This window comes from Urocitellus parryii, chromosome X, assembly GCF_045843805.1.
Source record: "Urocitellus parryii isolate mUroPar1 chromosome X, mUroPar1.hap1, whole genome shotgun sequence".
In the NCBI taxonomy this organism is placed as follows: Eukaryota; Metazoa; Chordata; class Mammalia; order Rodentia; family Sciuridae; genus Urocitellus; species Urocitellus parryii.
Genome location: NC_135547.1, coordinates 100,808,511 through 100,824,563, shown reverse-complemented (window position 1 = coordinate 100,824,563; position 16,053 = coordinate 100,808,511). Strand labels below are relative to the sequence as shown.

Below are 16,053 nucleotides of genomic sequence, written 5' to 3'. Positions count from 1 at the left end.
AAATTGTAAAAAACCGTTTCCTAACTTGCATGTTGGACAAAATAGGTTGGTAGGGTGAATTTGACCCACAGACCACAGTGTGTCCATCTCTACCCTATTGTGCTTCTGGGAGTTTTCTTATTATCTTCTTGTGACGTGTGCAGATCTTTCCTGTGCTAAATTTTAAAATACATACTTGACTATGTTTAATTATTATAGTAGTTTCTATTGTCAGCTTAACAAATTATCATAATTTGGCAGCTTTAAACAATACAAAGTTATTATCTGATCATTCCATAAGCTTGAAAGTCTGGATTGGATTGGCTCATTTTTCTACTTCTGGTTCCACAAGACTGAGATCAAGGTGTCAACTGATTGAACTCTTATAAAGCAGCTCTGGGAAGAACCTAATTCCATGATACTCTTGTAGGCAGAATCCTGTTCCTTGTGGCTGTATAAATGAAGTCGCCATTTCCTTGTGGGCTATTACTGAGAACCACTCTTAATTCCTTGAGGCCTCTCTTTCCATTTCTTGCCTGTAAGATCCCCACATCTTAGAGCCTCCTCAGCATGTTGAGCTTCACATTTGCAATCTGACTTCTGACTTCTGTTTCTTCCTCTGTTTTTAAAGACTCATATGATTACCTTAGGCCCACAGGAATAATCCGGGATCATTTGCTATTCTAAGGTCAACTAATTAGCAACCTAATTCCATCTGCAAAGTCTGATATCATCAGTATGTACATTAGTGTTTGATTGGCAGTAATCTTGAGAGGACATCTTTAGCATTTAAATACCACAATTATCACCTGGATTTCTAACATAAGTGTAAATGTGTAGATCACTCGAGCTGCACCCAGAAATAGTTTAACATATTCAAGTCTTTTGGTTTTGGTAGGTTAGACCTTCTTAGATTTGATATATCCTAACAGTTCTCAGTAGGTGATATAGTCACTTGGGAGTAGACCTGAGTTAGACATGCTATGGTCTCGCCTTTCAATGAATGCTCCAAGGCTGACATTTTTACTTTTTTCCTTAGTATTGGAACTTTGTTCCATGTATAACTTGCCTTTCTCACTTATATTCAGAAGGATTTCATGGTAATTGCTGTGGGGAACAAGGGTGACATATTTTTTTTTCTGGATTTTTATATTTGCCATCCAGCTGTTGATGTATAATCCAACCAATTGCTAAATTTTGTGGATATAATTCTCTCAGGCTAGATACCTCTATTTGACTCTGTTTCTTTTCTCAGCCATCACATTCAACTTATCACCAGTTCTTGCTAATCTCATCTTCAATGGTTGAAGGATCTTTATCCTTCTTTTTGCCCCTCATCCCCATGAAACCCTGATTTATATCTTCATCATTTCCTATCGTGACTATTGCAATAACTTCCTAATTGGCCTGCTTGGTTCTTTTGATTTCTCTCTTCTCTTATATTTCTCCAGAGATTACAATATCCAATCTGAACTTTAGAAAAACTGCCTGAGTACCCCATCGCCTCCACAGTGACATTCTGGCTCCTTTGTATGGTATTCAGACTTCCATTACATGGCCCCAAGCCTACCTTTCAACCGCACTTTCCACTACACTCCTCCACAAACTCTTTACCCTAGTCGCACAGGCCTATTTACCATTCTCAGAATGTTCCCTAAGTAGCTAAATACATTTCTTCCTTTTTAATTAGAAATCTGTTTAGACTACTGAATGACTTCTGTGATTGTTAAAATTCTCTTTGTAAGCTTGAAAATAGACTTTATTTATCACAGTACTGGGGATTGAACCCAGGGGTTCTTTACCACTGAGCCACATCCCCAGCCTTTTTTATTTTTTATTTTGAGACAGGGTGTCGCTAATTTGCTGAGGTTGGCCTCCAACTTTCGATTCTCTTGCCTCAGCCTCCCAAGTCACTGGAATTACAGGCGTGTGTAGCCATACCTGGCTCAAAATAGATTTTATAGCAGCACAGATGCTATAGGTTGAATTCTAGATGTCTTAATTCATTCCACAAATATTTACTAAGCACAGTGCCAAGTACTTCTCCTAGAGATGGTGAACAACACAGCCAAGATTCTTGCCCTCATGCCACTGATAGTACTGAGGGCTGTGAGGATGTGAAAAGAGTAATGTGTTAAAGTGGTGGGGAGCAGTCAATCATTCATTTTTAAAGTAGTACTTGAGAGCACAGTTTATGAAAACCTCTCTTCTGGGTACCAGGGAGAAAGATGAATCAGACAGAAATTGTCTCTCAGTGAGCTTAGAGCCCAGTAGGTATCGAAAAGCCTGGGAAGATATAACTCTAAAATAAAGTTTAAAATGTTATAGGTCATAGGAGAAGTGCAAATGAAGAAGAGGGTAATAGGCATTTCAGGAGGGAAGACGGGAGATGATTTCACATAGTCATGGCAGGTAAGGCTTAAAAGATGGAAAGGGCTACTCAAATATCCTTTCCCATCTTAACTTTCAATCAATGGCAAAATCCAAGCAGGTTCTTCTACTACCTGCATTTTGAACGTGTCTGTTAGTGCCGCAGTCTGGCTGGGCACAAAATCACGAGCCACTCAAGCAGGAACAAACTTTATTTTTTGAAACTGCCCAATGCCCCGTATGTGCCCGGGAAGATTGCTGATCCACTCACGCAGTGTTCTCCTGGCACCCCAGAGGAGGTTCCTCCCTCGGAATTCCCTCCTACTGCACTTCCCCAACCAATGGGAACTCTTCAGGAGTCCCGTAGCAGGCCTAGGCGAGGTGAACAGCAGGAGTCCAATATCCATATGAATGCAAATCTTAACATAATCATATCATCTCAATGGCTAGCTGGTGTCACCTTTCAACCAAAAATGCCATGCATCATATTACTTGGCTGTGGCTCTTAGCATGTTAGTCTGGCCATTGTCCTAGCATGGGTTCTGTCCCCTCCCTCCTAGGCTACTACAATGGCCAATCTGTCTTTATTCTCTACTGTAATCCAGCGTTCATGTTGCATCAAGAAATCTTTCTAGGCTGGGGTGTAGTTCAGAGGTAGAGCATTTGCCTAGCAGGTGCAAGGCCCTGAGTTCCATCCCCAGCACCAAACAAACAAACAAACCAAAAGAGAAGAAAAAAAGGGGAAAAAAGAAAATTTAAATTTGAATCTAATTGTAATCCCTGTATCATTTGAAATCTTCACTTGTTCCTCATTGCTTACATCAAAGATCACTTCCTGCCTGGCTACTCCTGTTATCCTAGCTGCTCAGGAGGCTGAGGCAGGAGGACCACAAGTTCAAAGCCAGCCTCAGCAGTTTAGAGAGGACTTAAGCAACTTAGCAAGACCCTGTCTCTTAAAAAAAAAAAAATATGGCTGGGGTTGTGGCTCATCAGTAGAGCACTCACCTAGCACATGTGAAGCACTGGGTTTGATCCTCAGCATCACATAAAAATTAAAAAATAAAATAAAGGAATTGTGTCCAACTACAACTAAAAATATATATATTTTAAAAAATACAAAATAGGGTTGGCTATGTGGCTCAGAGTTTTAGTGCCTGGAGTTCAATCCCTGGTACCAAAAATATAAATAAAATATAAAGGGTGGGGGTGTGGCTCAGTGGTTAGGCACCCTGGGTTTCAATCCCTGGTAGTATAGTAGTAGTAGTAGTAGTAGTAGTAGTAGTAGTAGTAGTAGTAGTAGTAATAATAATAATTATTATTATTATTTCTCCCCAATAATGTAGCAGGTAAGAAAAAACATGAGCCCTAAACCAGACTATTTGGGAGGGGACTCTAGCTCTAATATTTACCAGCTATGTTATGTGAGATATGCCATTTTTTTATTGCTGTAGGTTTCTGTTTCCTCAGCTATAAAAATGGAGATTTACACAAGTTGTTATGAATCAAAACAGAACAAGTATGAAGAGTCATTAACAAGTACCTAGCAGATAGTATACATATATTTGATTAATACAGTAGTGTCTTTTATTGTCACTATAAAATACTACAGAGACTGAGATCAACTCCTTAAGTAGCTATTTTTACTTCATTAGAAGTTTTTGAGAGTTAATTATGCAGCTGAATAATCAAATTTTAATACTCTGCCTTTTTCCCTTGAGAAGGCAGCTAAGGATTATAACTGGTGAATGGTTCTTTGAAGAAAAGGCAAAGCGTTTCAAGCAAGTGAATGTTCTGGGCACTGATGTTGTCCGGCAATCCATCTTAAGAAGAAGTCCAGGTAACTAAAGCAATGATTTACTTTCAAAACTGTTCTCATCTTTATTTTGGCATGCTAAATAACATCCCTGTGTTATGTAGAAAATGAGCACAGCTAAATTTTCTGACTCCCTAAGGTTATTTCACACCTCGGTAGCACGGAATCAAAATATGTAATTCATACAAAAAAAGGAATACAGTGAAAAATAAAATTCATAGTGATTTTCCATAAATCTAACATGCTGAGGGCTTCAAAAGAGCCATTTGTCTTCATCACAGACACTTCTCTTTCTGATGAACTTCTAATATTTTACTAAATAACCAAGAAAGTAACATAAAACAAGTGAATTAAATGATTCACATTGTGAAAGCAATTCTTGATTTTTTTCAACAAGTTTTGTTTCAGATGTATTTTATTTAAATGATACTTTTTTTAATCCTTGGATTTTTTTGGGGGGGGGAGTACCAGGGATTGAACCCAGGGCACTTAACCACTGAGCCACATCTTGAGTCCTATTTTGTATTTTATTTAGAGACAGGGTCTCACTGAGTTGCTCACGGCCTCCTCGCTGTTGCTGAAGCTGGCCTTGAACTTTCGATCCTCCTGCCTCAGGCTCCAGAGTTGCTGGGATTACAGGCCTGCTCCACTGTACCCAGCTAATCCTTGGTTCTTGACAAAGCATTGATACTGTGCACTGCATTCTTGTTCCCCAAACAGGGGCATTTAGAAATGCAAAGGAGCAGATTATGCTAAGTGAAGTCAGCCAATCCCTTAAAAACAAATGCCTAATGTCTTCTTTGATATAAGGGGGGGCAACTCAAAACACAGCAGGGAGGAAGAACGTGAGAAGATTACCATCAAACAGGGACAAGAGGTGGGAGGGAAAGGGAGAGAGAAGGGGAATTGCATGGAAGAGGGAAGGAGACCCTCATTGTTATACAAAATTACATAGAAGAGGATGTGAGGGGAAAGGGGAGGAAAAAATAAATTAAAAAAAAATAAGAGAGAGTGAGAGAAATGAGTTATGGTAGATGGGGTAGAGGGAGAGGAGGGGAGGGGAGGGGAGGGGAGGGGGGATAATAGAGTATAGGAAGGGCAGCAGAATACAATAGACACTTGTTTGGCAGTATGTATAAACGTGGCTGTATAATCAACGTGATTCTGCAATCTGTACACGGGGGAATAATAAGAATTCATACCCCACTTGAAACAAATGTATGATATATGATATGTCAAGATCAATGTAATGTTTTGAGCAACCAATAAATTTCTGATGCTTAAAAAAAAAAGAAAAAAGGATAGAAGGGAAAAAAAAAAAGAAATGCAAAGGGGCATTTCTAGTTGCCACAACGACTAGGTTGGGTTGATGGTATTTAGTAGGCAGGAGCCAGAGATGCTAAATGACCAGAAATGCATAGGATAGTTTCTCTCAATGAAGAATTATACTGGCCCCAAATGCAAATAACACCTTCAGAATGCTTACAAACTACAACTTAATTGGTTAAATATTAAGTACAATTTGACCTTGGGAGCATGTTTCTCGTGCCCAGTAGACAGGCATCTTCTGGCCTATCCCTACACTATCTCATCTTTCATAGATAGGAGACTAGTGCCCTTGCTTTTAAGTCTGGCTGACTGCACTGGGAGCCCTACAACTGATTCCATTGCCACTTCTGGGTGTGGCACTTTCCAGGAAGGGCTTTCACAGATGGGAAACAGGTGCCCTCCCAGGATGACTGGTTTATGTGCTCAGAAGTGAGGTTATCGTTACTATAATCTCATGCTAAAACTCAGCTTCTACAGATTTGAAGTTGTTATGAACCAGACTTCTCCGCCCTAGAGAGGGTTGATGTATTCCTTCCCCAGGAAAGCTTATCCCAGCAAACCTCCCATAGATGAGTCCTGATCTTAGTCCTTAGTTAATTCTATAATATTTCAACAAGTTAGAAATAACTGTGTACCTGAGCAATTTGGGGTGGGAATGTCATTACCATTTACTCTGCATTTACTTTTCTGGATTAGCACAAGAATCTTTGTGGGACAGTGGCTGCAGAATAGAAATTTGCATTCATTGGGCATGGTGGCACACACCTTTAACCCATGCGAATCAACAGTCTGAGGCAGGAGGATTGCAAGTTTGAGGCCACCCTCAGCAATTTAACAAGGCCCTAAGCAACTTATGGAGACCCAATCTCAAATCAATCAATGAATCAATCAATCAATTAAAAACAAGGGCTGTGGCTGGCCTAGTGGTACATGTCTATAATCCCAGCAGTTTAGGAGGCTGAGGCAGAAGGATCACGAGTTCAAAGCCAGCCTCAGCAATTTAGAGAGGCCCTAGTGCTAAGCAACTCAGTGAGACCCTGTCTCTAAACAAAATAGGGCTGGGGATATGTCTCAGTGGTTCAAATGTCCCTGAGTTCAGTCCCTGGTACCAAAAAAAAAAAAAAAAATCATGGGTTAGGGATGTAGTTCAGTGTAAAGCATCCCTGGGTTCAATCCCCAGTGAAGAAAGAAAGAAAGAAAGAAAGAAAGAAAGAAAGAAAGAAAGAAAGAAAGAAAGAAAGAAAGAAAGAAAGAAAGAAAGAAAGAAAAATCTCAAGTATTTTAAAAGAAGAAGAAAAAAAGAAATTTGCTCTCATCTCTGGCCATTTTGTGTGTAAACTTGTCTTCTGATTGTTTTTAATGAGGATCTGAAGAAGTACGAAGCCAAGAACAAACCCGCCAGGATGTGGAGAAATCAGACACTTCACCTTCTGTTGGGCAGAAAGCCAGCCATGATGGGCCCAAGAGAAAGGGGTAAGAAACAGCTTATTGAAGGGAAAGTTTAATTTTTATTTCAGTCATCTCTGAAATAAAGATTCCTTTGTTTTTCAAGTCTGTTATCGCTTCAGTGACCCTGAGGAGGGCCAGAGACTCAACTGAAGTAATAGTTTCTTAGCATTCTTCTCAGGAAATGCATTTTTAATTACTTTCCACTTTTGGTAAATAAAGCATGTATGAGTTCTTTCTTTTCACATATCTGCTCCCATTACTTCTAGGTAGAAGGTTTTATGTCAGGAAGAGTATTGTCTATAAACAGGTGTCGACTACCTTTGTTGTAGGATGCTCCTCCCCACCAACCTGAGCACTGATACACTCAAAGCAGAGATATCTTATTTGAGCTTCACACATTTTATCCCCTGTTTAAAATTCAGGCTTCTTTAAGGAGAAAAAAACAACAACAACATTTAGCCACCTCAACTGAATTCAGAAAGCAAATACATGTGTCAAGTACTAAACACAGCAATGGGAGATACACAGGGCAGCAAGATGCCAGAAGGCACAGGCGACCTGGGGGCAAGAGAATTCATCTAGAAGAGTTGGCCCCATGCAGACTCTGAGGATCAAAAGGCAAATTGCTCTGTCTCAGCTCTGTACTGTGTAGTCTTTGTTTCTGAGGCAGCTATTGGACAGTTTTGTGGCCAAAGTAGAAAGAGTTCTAATATGTGCCAAGTCACGTTATGATCCTTTCCAGGTACCATTGCTTCATTTTCTCAGCAGAAGGCAGCCTGAAATGCTGACAGTGTCTCAGCCTTTATCTGGCTCTAAAAACAAGTCTGGGATTTTTTTTTTTTTTTTTTTTTTTTTTTAGAATCCTGAACTCTGAGTGGGATTGAACTCTAAATGTCATCTAACTCAAACACTCTTGATTAACCACATCTTCATTACTTAGCAGAGATGAATGGGAAAGAAAATCCAAAGTCTCCCAAATATCCTATCCCAGGTATCAATCCTTCATCTTACATTGAATCCATTTATCTCATCTCAGGACTCCCACAGTGCCTTGGGCCTATGCATCACTCTTTCCATTACACTCTGACTTTCCCATTCCCACTCTTAATTGTAAGCTGTTTCAGTGCTAGACCAGTGGCTTCTTTGCTTTTGTGTTGCAATATCTAGCATAGTGCCTGATTCCTGAAAAACAATCAGTGGTTGATTGAATATGTGATTCAGAGCCCCCAAATGCTGCTAGGAGCTACCGTTTGCAGATCCCAGCCCAAGCATCACAGATTAGGTTGCAGAGTTAAGTAGAGTTTTGAGCTGACAGACAGTAAGTAACCCACCAACACAATGAATTATGCAAATCCTGACTCATTCATGACTCTCAGCTGGGCCCTGCTGAAACTGAAAACTGGCATCCATGGTTCTTGGTCCTCAAAGGATATAACATCTATTTAGTTTGGTGGCACACATCTGGAATCCCAGCAACTCAGGAGACTGAGGCAGAAAGGTTGCAAGTTCTAGGCCAGCCTAGACAACTTAGTGAGACCATGTCTCAAAATAAAGACTAATCCTGGCGTGGTGGTGCACGCCTGTAATCCCAGCAGCACAGGAGGCTGAGGCAGGAGGATCATGAGTTCAAAGCCAGCTTCAGCAAAAGCGAGGCGCTAAGCCAATCAATTGAGGTCCTGTCTCTAAATAAGATAGGGCTGGGGATGTGGTTCAGTGGTTGAGTGACCCTGAGTTCAATCCCCAGCACAAAAATAAATAAATAAATAAATACTAAAAATAAAAAGTAAAAAGGGCTGGGGATGTACGTAGCTCAGTAGTAGAGCAACCCTGGGTTCAATCCCCATTAAGAGGATTAGAAAAAAAAGAATTTGACATCCAGTTGGGAAAGAAAAGGTTCATACATGAAAAGTTAATAAGTCTAAAAGAGCTGGGCACAGTGGCACATGCCTGTAATCCCAGCAGCTCAGGAGGCTGAGGCAGGAGAATCATGAGTTCAAAACCAGCCACAGCAAAAGCAACCCAGTGAGACCATATTTCTAAATAAAATACAAAATAGGGCTGGGAATTGGCTCAGTGGTCAAGTACCCCTGGGTTCAATCCCCAGTACCCAAAATAATAATAAGTATAAAAAGAATCGCAGGAAAATATAAAATAGCAATATGAGTTGCCAAAAGCTTCTCTAAACAAGGCAGAGTGTTAATAAATCCCAAGAGATGTCATAAGGCTATAACTTACTCAGTATTAAGTGAGTAGCTAAATAATAAATTCCTGCTTGATGGGGTAATGGGAGCTATCAAGAAAGACATCAAATTGTAGCCAGGTGCAGTGGCACATTCTTGTAATCCCAGTGGCTTGGGAGGCTGAGGCAGGAAGATCTCTAGTTCAAAGCCAGCCTCAGAACTTAGCAATGCTCTAAGCAACTCAGTGAGACCCTTTCTCTAAATAAAATGCAAAATAGGGCTGGGGAGGGTCGAATGCCCCTGAGTTCAATCCCCAGTAACACCCCCTGCAAAAAATTTGGGGGATGGGGTTGTAGCTTAGTGGCAGAGCACTTGCCTCGAATATGTCAGGCACTGGGTTCGATTCTCAGCACCACATATAATAAAATAAAGGTCCATAAGAACTAAAATGAATAAATAAATAAAATTTAAAAACAAAAAAAAAAAAAAACATGTGGACCTTGACAGATGGATGGAGCTCAGGATATCAAAAGGGAGGAAGAATGATTTCCAGCAGAGGAGACATTAAATAGAGGTGCACAGGTGGGGATATGCACGAGTTGGTTCTCAGAGCAGCATAAACTGACATTATATTAGTGCCATTTTCACCAAAAAAAAAAAAATCAATTTTCCAGTAGATTGAAGCTTCTGACAATTGACAGTGACACTTCTGGGGTTCTTTGAAGCAGAGACAACTTAGCAGATTCTATTAAGATCCTGCCAGTACCTTTGGAATCCACTTTTCCCCTAGAAAACTGTTGAATGTAAAGTAAGTTAACTGGTCTTTCCCAATGCCATCCCCCAAAAGAATATTATAGCCTTTTATTATTATTATTAAATTGCTCTTGGAAACTGCCATGTTTGGGGCCCTCTGTAATATCAGTGTTTGAATCAGGGTTCCTGAAAAGCTATTTCTGTTTAAGTTTCAAATAATTTAGTAAAAAGGAAATTCAATAAGTGTTCATCTAACATGAGGCACTCCATTATTCAAACTTTGTTATCACAGGAAGAAATGTTATGGAGGATATAGATGGCTTCCACCACATGAGTTTAGTCACTCATTCCACAAGAATTGATTGGTTCTAATATGTGCCACGTATCATTCTAGACTCAGAGAAAGTGGTAGGGAATGAGAAAGGCAGTCACTGCTATCTTGGAGATGCAGTCTAACAAGTTGCTACCTCAGTTTGTCTCAAAGAATTAGCCCCCTCTCTGAGCCACGTGAGTATGAGCAATCTATTCTGCAAATATGCCCAGGCCAAGTGATACTTTCCCTCCCCAGGTTATAGTGCTGAGTTCCCTATATAGGTGGTCTTTTGCTTAGCAGGGACAGAGTCCTGGCTTACCAGCAGGTAGTATGGTCCTGGGAGAATGTCACACCCTTCTACCTTACCACCAGTGACACTATACTGCGGAAGTACTGGGACTCCCCAGAATGCCTGAGGCCCAGGGCTTCTTTAATGAAGAACTATTTATTATTCAAAGTACTAGGAAGCCAGGTGTGGGGGAGCATGCCTGTAATCCCAGCGACTCCAGAGGCTGAGGCAGGAGGATCTCGTGTTCAAAGCCAGCCTCAGCAATTTAGTGAGGTGCTAAGCAACTCAGTGAGACCCTGTCTCTAAATAAAATACAAAATAGGGCTAGGGATGTGGCTTAGTGGCCAAGTGCCCCTGAGTTCAGTGCCTGGTACCTTGCCCCTCCCAAAATACAAAGTACTAGGAATTTTACTCTTTGTATTATGTTTTTATTAATGCATTATAATACACATAATAGTGGGGATCATTGGGATGTATTTATACATGCACATAACATAATTTAGTAAGAATTATATTCTTGAAATATCTTTAAATACTTTTTTATCTTACTTTTAAATACCTACAAATATATATAATTTCAGATTTCTACTTAGCAAGTTCAGATCAGCAACCAGAGGAGAAATCGTAACTCCAAAAATTGAAAGTGGGCGGAGCTACAGCTTGGATTTCGACAGCCAAAATTTTCGCAGTTTAAAGTCAGCCCCTGGTTCAGACAGGTAAGACACATACCATTGGCAATCAGGTAGCTTGGGGATGAGGTTGATGAATTTCCATCCAAACAGGACTTCTGGCTATCTGTAAAGTATCTCCACTTAGAGAACCAACACATAATACAGAAAGTCAGGAGGATATTTTTTAGTTGAAAGAGAAAGCATTTACCTTCCTCATGGACTTAGAGCTGTTGAAATTGTCTGTGTCACCAGCAGGGATACAAGTGTCTGTTTGGGGACTCAGGACTGTAGTTCAAATGGAGATGTACAGGTCAAATATGTTCTTTTTCTTTTTGATTTTTTTCTTTTTAGATATTTATGACAGATGAGTGTACTTTGACATACATACACGGAGAATAACTATTCTAATTAGGATTTAATTCTTGTGGTTGTGCATGATGTGGAGTTTCACTGGTCGTGTATTCGTATATGAACAGAGGAAAGTTCTGTCCAATTCTTTTACTGCCTTCCCTATTCCCATCCCCCTCTCCTCCCTTCTTTCCCCTTGGTCTAATCCAATAAACTTTTATTCTCTACCTCCCTTTATTGTGTGTTAGCTTCTGAATATCGGAGAGATCATTCAGCCTTTGGTTTTTTGGGATTGGTTTATTTCACTTAGCATGATAGTCTCCAGTTCTATCTATTTACAAGCAAATGCTATAATTTCATTCTTTTTATGGCAGAGTAATATTCCATTGTGTATATTTACCACAATTTCTTTATCCATTCATCTGTTGAAGAACACCTAGGTTGGTTCCTAGGTGCTTGGCTATTATGAATTGAGCTGCTATAAACATTAATGTGGCTGCATCACTGTAGTATGCTGATTTTTAAGTCCTTTGGGTATATGCAGAGGACTAGAATAACTGGGTCAAATGGTGGTTCCATTTCAAGTTTCCTGAGGAATCTCCACATTGCTTTCCAGAGGGGTTGCACCAATTTGTATTCCTACCGACAATGTAAGAGTGTACCTTTTCCCCTTTTCATTTAATTGCTTGATCTTTTTGTATTGAAGCTTCTGCAATAGAAAACTTTAAGTGTCATATGCATTTCCTGCAACTTATAAAAATATTAATAATTTTATCATTTGGATTGCCTCAGGCATTGTTCCCTAAATTCCACTTCCTCCAACTGATTGTCAGAAGGGCCAAGTGAGATTCTCCTGTGCACAAAGCTATCACTTGTCAGAAAAAGTAACAAAAAGTAGGACAGCTAAGAGCATTGTCACTTCTCATCAGATTTGATTTTTTCAATCCTGTGGATACATAAGTCAAGGCTTATTTTCACTATTAGTGTGATATCAAAGCTAGAGATGAGAAAAAAGAGCCACCCCTAGTTTTGTTTTTTGTTTTTTGTTTTTTGTTTTTGTTACTAGGGATTGAACTCAGATGTGGCACTGAGCTTCATCCCCAGCCCTATTTTGTATTTGATTTAGAGACAGGGTCTCACTGAGTTGCTTAGCACCTCACCATTGCTGAGGCTGGCTTTGAACTCGCGTTCCTCCTACCTCAGCCTCCTGAGCTGCTGTGTGCATCACCATGCCCGGCACACCCCTATGTTAATTCCCCTTTCTTTACTTGGGGCTGCAGTAATTTTGCTAAGCCAGGCAGTAAAACTGGCAGACATTCTTTTCTCCTTAGGTTCTGCAAACAGAATTACATTCTCCCTATAATCCTAATCTTTTTTGTTTGTTTCTTGTGGTGTTAATCATCAAACCCAGGGCTCAGTTCACTGTGATCATTTTAGAATATAGACCAGAGTATTTCCCTAGAAGATACCCTCTTTTCACTATTGTTTTTTTTCCCCACGATGACTCTCCATACCTATCTCTTTTTTCCCTATAGCATTCTTGCAAGCAAGTATCTTTTTATGTAAATCCATACAGAAAAAAAATCCTTATAAAAACAGAATAAGTCATTTTCATCCACTATCAAAGGATCATCACTGTTCAATATTTTCCAAATATTCAAGAATCTAGATAAATTCCTTTTATGATTAAAAAATGTAAATTACAGTTGTTTTGCCCTTGAAATAATTTCATTTGTCTTCCTTTAGGGAAGCCCCATACTGTCACCCACAAAAACCTGCTATAAAAATCTCATTTTTTTGTTTTTGCTTGTTGGACTCCTGATCTCTGAGGTAGCAGTGTTCAAAATTATTTAGAGATGACAGCCTTGGCAACTTAGTGAGACCCTGTCACAAAATAAAAAAATAAAAAGTACTGAGTATGTAATTCAGTGGTAAAACGCCCTTGAGATTCAATCCTCAGTATATATAAAATACTTAGTAATGATATGCAGCTAAGGTAAGTGTTGCTCATTTTCCTCAGTCCTCTGGGGTTGAGCCATCTTGGCTTATTCTTTGGGACTAGTGTTTAAGAAGAACACTATATCAAAAGTGGAAAAACAGTTCCTTTTTTGGTGTGTGTTGGGGGGTACCTGGGATTGAACTCAGGGGCACTTGACCACTAAGCCACATCTCCAGCCCTATTTTGAGACAGGGTTTCACTGAGTTGCTTAGTGCCTTGCTTTTGCTGAGGCTGGCTTTGAACTCACAGTCCTCCTGCTTCAGCCTCCCCAGCTGCTAGGATTACAGGTTTGCACCACCTCACCTGGCAAGACAGAATTTCTTATTGAAAAAGAAAGGCTCCAGACCTACCAAAAAATTAGATCATGCCATTTTAAGTTTTTTGTCTTACAGTTACTGAACAAAAATAAGAATATTCCCCAATATCACACTGTTTATATTTATTTTAGAATCTATCTGCCCAGGTTTACTCCTTGTGTCTTATCTACTGCTAAGTATAAATAATCTAAGCTATAAAGTCATATGGACATGTTTCACAAAATACTGGGGTATTGACATGGGGAGTTCTTGTTCTTTTTTGATAAAAAGTAGTTTTTTGTTTTGTTTTGTTGGTATCAGGGATTGAACCACACTCAGCCATTGAACTACATCCCCAGCCCTTTTTTGTATTTAGTTGCTTAGGGCCTCACTGAATTGCAGAGGCTGGCTTTGAACTCAGGATCCTGCTGTCTTAGCTTCCTGAGCTCCTGGGATTACAGGCATGTGCTTGGCCAAAAACTAGTTCTTTATTAGTTTGAGAAACAAAGCCCTAGACAATCTTGTGCAGTGTATTTTAATCTCTCTTTACAGACAAGGAAAAAGACAGAGAAGTTGGTTGTCTTGTGTAAGATTAAAAACCTTGTAAATGTACATGGAGACTTCTTATTATGAAATGGAGAAGGTCCCTAAATAAACTATTTTTAAAATTGTAAGTACCTGAAATGGTTTACAGATAATTGGAATGTAGTAGTCAGGATTGCTTTGGCGTAAGCATGCTAAGAACAATATTTTCCTATTAAGAAAGAATAGAAGTGCTCTGGAGATCAATAAAGCAAAATGTCCTTTTCCTGGAACATGTATTTATCACCATAATGACTCATTAATGGACCGCCACAGCAAGAGATGTGTTCCATTATCCCCAAAATGATTCCTAAGAAAGTTGAGGCAGGAGATGTCCCATCTTTTCTTAATTCCCATTATCTAAAGAGATTGTGAGCTCCCCCTTTCTTTGGGCTATTACCTGACTTAGTTTGAGAATTATTCTCCTTTCTCCTCCACAATGCAGATTTCTTCATGGTTCATTGGTCTTTTCCTGGAGCAGCTGAGCTTGGATATTACTCCCCCCATAATATTCTTTTATTATTTAAATTTTTATATTCATGCATTATGTTCTCTTCTTTATTTCCTCTTTTTAAAAATATTTCAATTATGTTTCAGTATACATGACAGTAGAGTGTATTTTGACATATTATTCATACTTGGAATATAATTTCTTCTAATTAGGATCCCATTCTTGAGATTGTACATGATGTGGAGATTCACTGGTCGTGTATTCATACATATACACAGGAAAGTTATGTCCGATTATTTCTGTCTTTCCTATTCCCATCTCCCCACTTCATTCCCCTTTGTCTAATCCAATGAACTTCTATTCCCACCCGCCTTGTTGTGTGTTAGCATCTGCATATCAGAAAGACTATCCAGCCTTTGGTTTTTCTGGAATTAGCTTATCTTGATTAGCATGACAGTGTCCAGATCCATCCATTTACAGGCAAATGCCATCATTTCATTCTTTCATATGGCAGAGTAATATTCCATTATATATATATATATATATATATATATATATATATATATACCATATTTTCTTTTTTTTTTAAAGAGAGAGTGAGAGAGGAGAGAGAGAGAGAGAGAATTTTTAATATTTATTTTTTAGTTCTCGGCGGACACAACATCTTTGTTGGTATGTGGTGCTGAGGATCGAACCCGGGCTGCACGCATGCCAGGCGAGCGCGCTACCGCTTGAGCCACATCCCCAGCCCCCCATATTTTCTTTATCCATTTATTGTTTGAAGGGCACCTAGTTTGGTTCCATAGCTTGGCTGTTGTGAATTGAGCTGCTATAAACATTGATGTGGCTGCATCACTGTAGTATGCTGATTTTAAGTCCTCTGGGTATATACCAAGGAGTAGGATAACTGGGTCAAATGATGGTTCCATTCCAAGTCTTCTGAGGAATCTCACATTGCTTTCCAGGGGAGTTGTACCAATTTGCAGTCCCACCAGCAATGTATGAGTGTACCTTTTTCCCCACATCCTTATCAACATTTATTGTTGCTTGTATTCTTGTATTCAGCCATTCTGACTGGAGTGAGATGGAATCTCAGTATAGTTTTGGTCTGCATTTCTCTATTTGCTAGATATGTTAAGCATTTTTTTCATATATTTGTTGACCATTTGTATTTCTTCTTCTGTGAAGTGTCTGTTCAGTTTCTTAGCCTATTTATTGATTGGGTTATTTT

At 39.4% G+C, this 16,053-nt stretch overlaps 1 protein-coding gene across 2 annotated transcripts in view; it reads left to right on the top strand.

Annotated features, from left to right (window-relative positions):
* Sytl5 (synaptotagmin like 5) overlaps positions 1–16,053 on the top strand; it is a 117,563-nt gene that overhangs the window by 55,389 nt on the left and 46,121 nt on the right. For both annotated transcript variants that reach the window (XM_077793982.1, XM_077793981.1), the window contains exons 3-5: positions 4,071–4,186; positions 6,856–6,964; positions 11,057–11,191. In XM_077793982.1, coding sequence (XP_077650108.1) covers positions 4,071–4,186; positions 6,856–6,964; positions 11,057–11,191 — 360 coding nt within the window. The remainder of the gene's footprint in view (positions 1–4,070; positions 4,187–6,855; positions 6,965–11,056; positions 11,192–16,053) is intronic.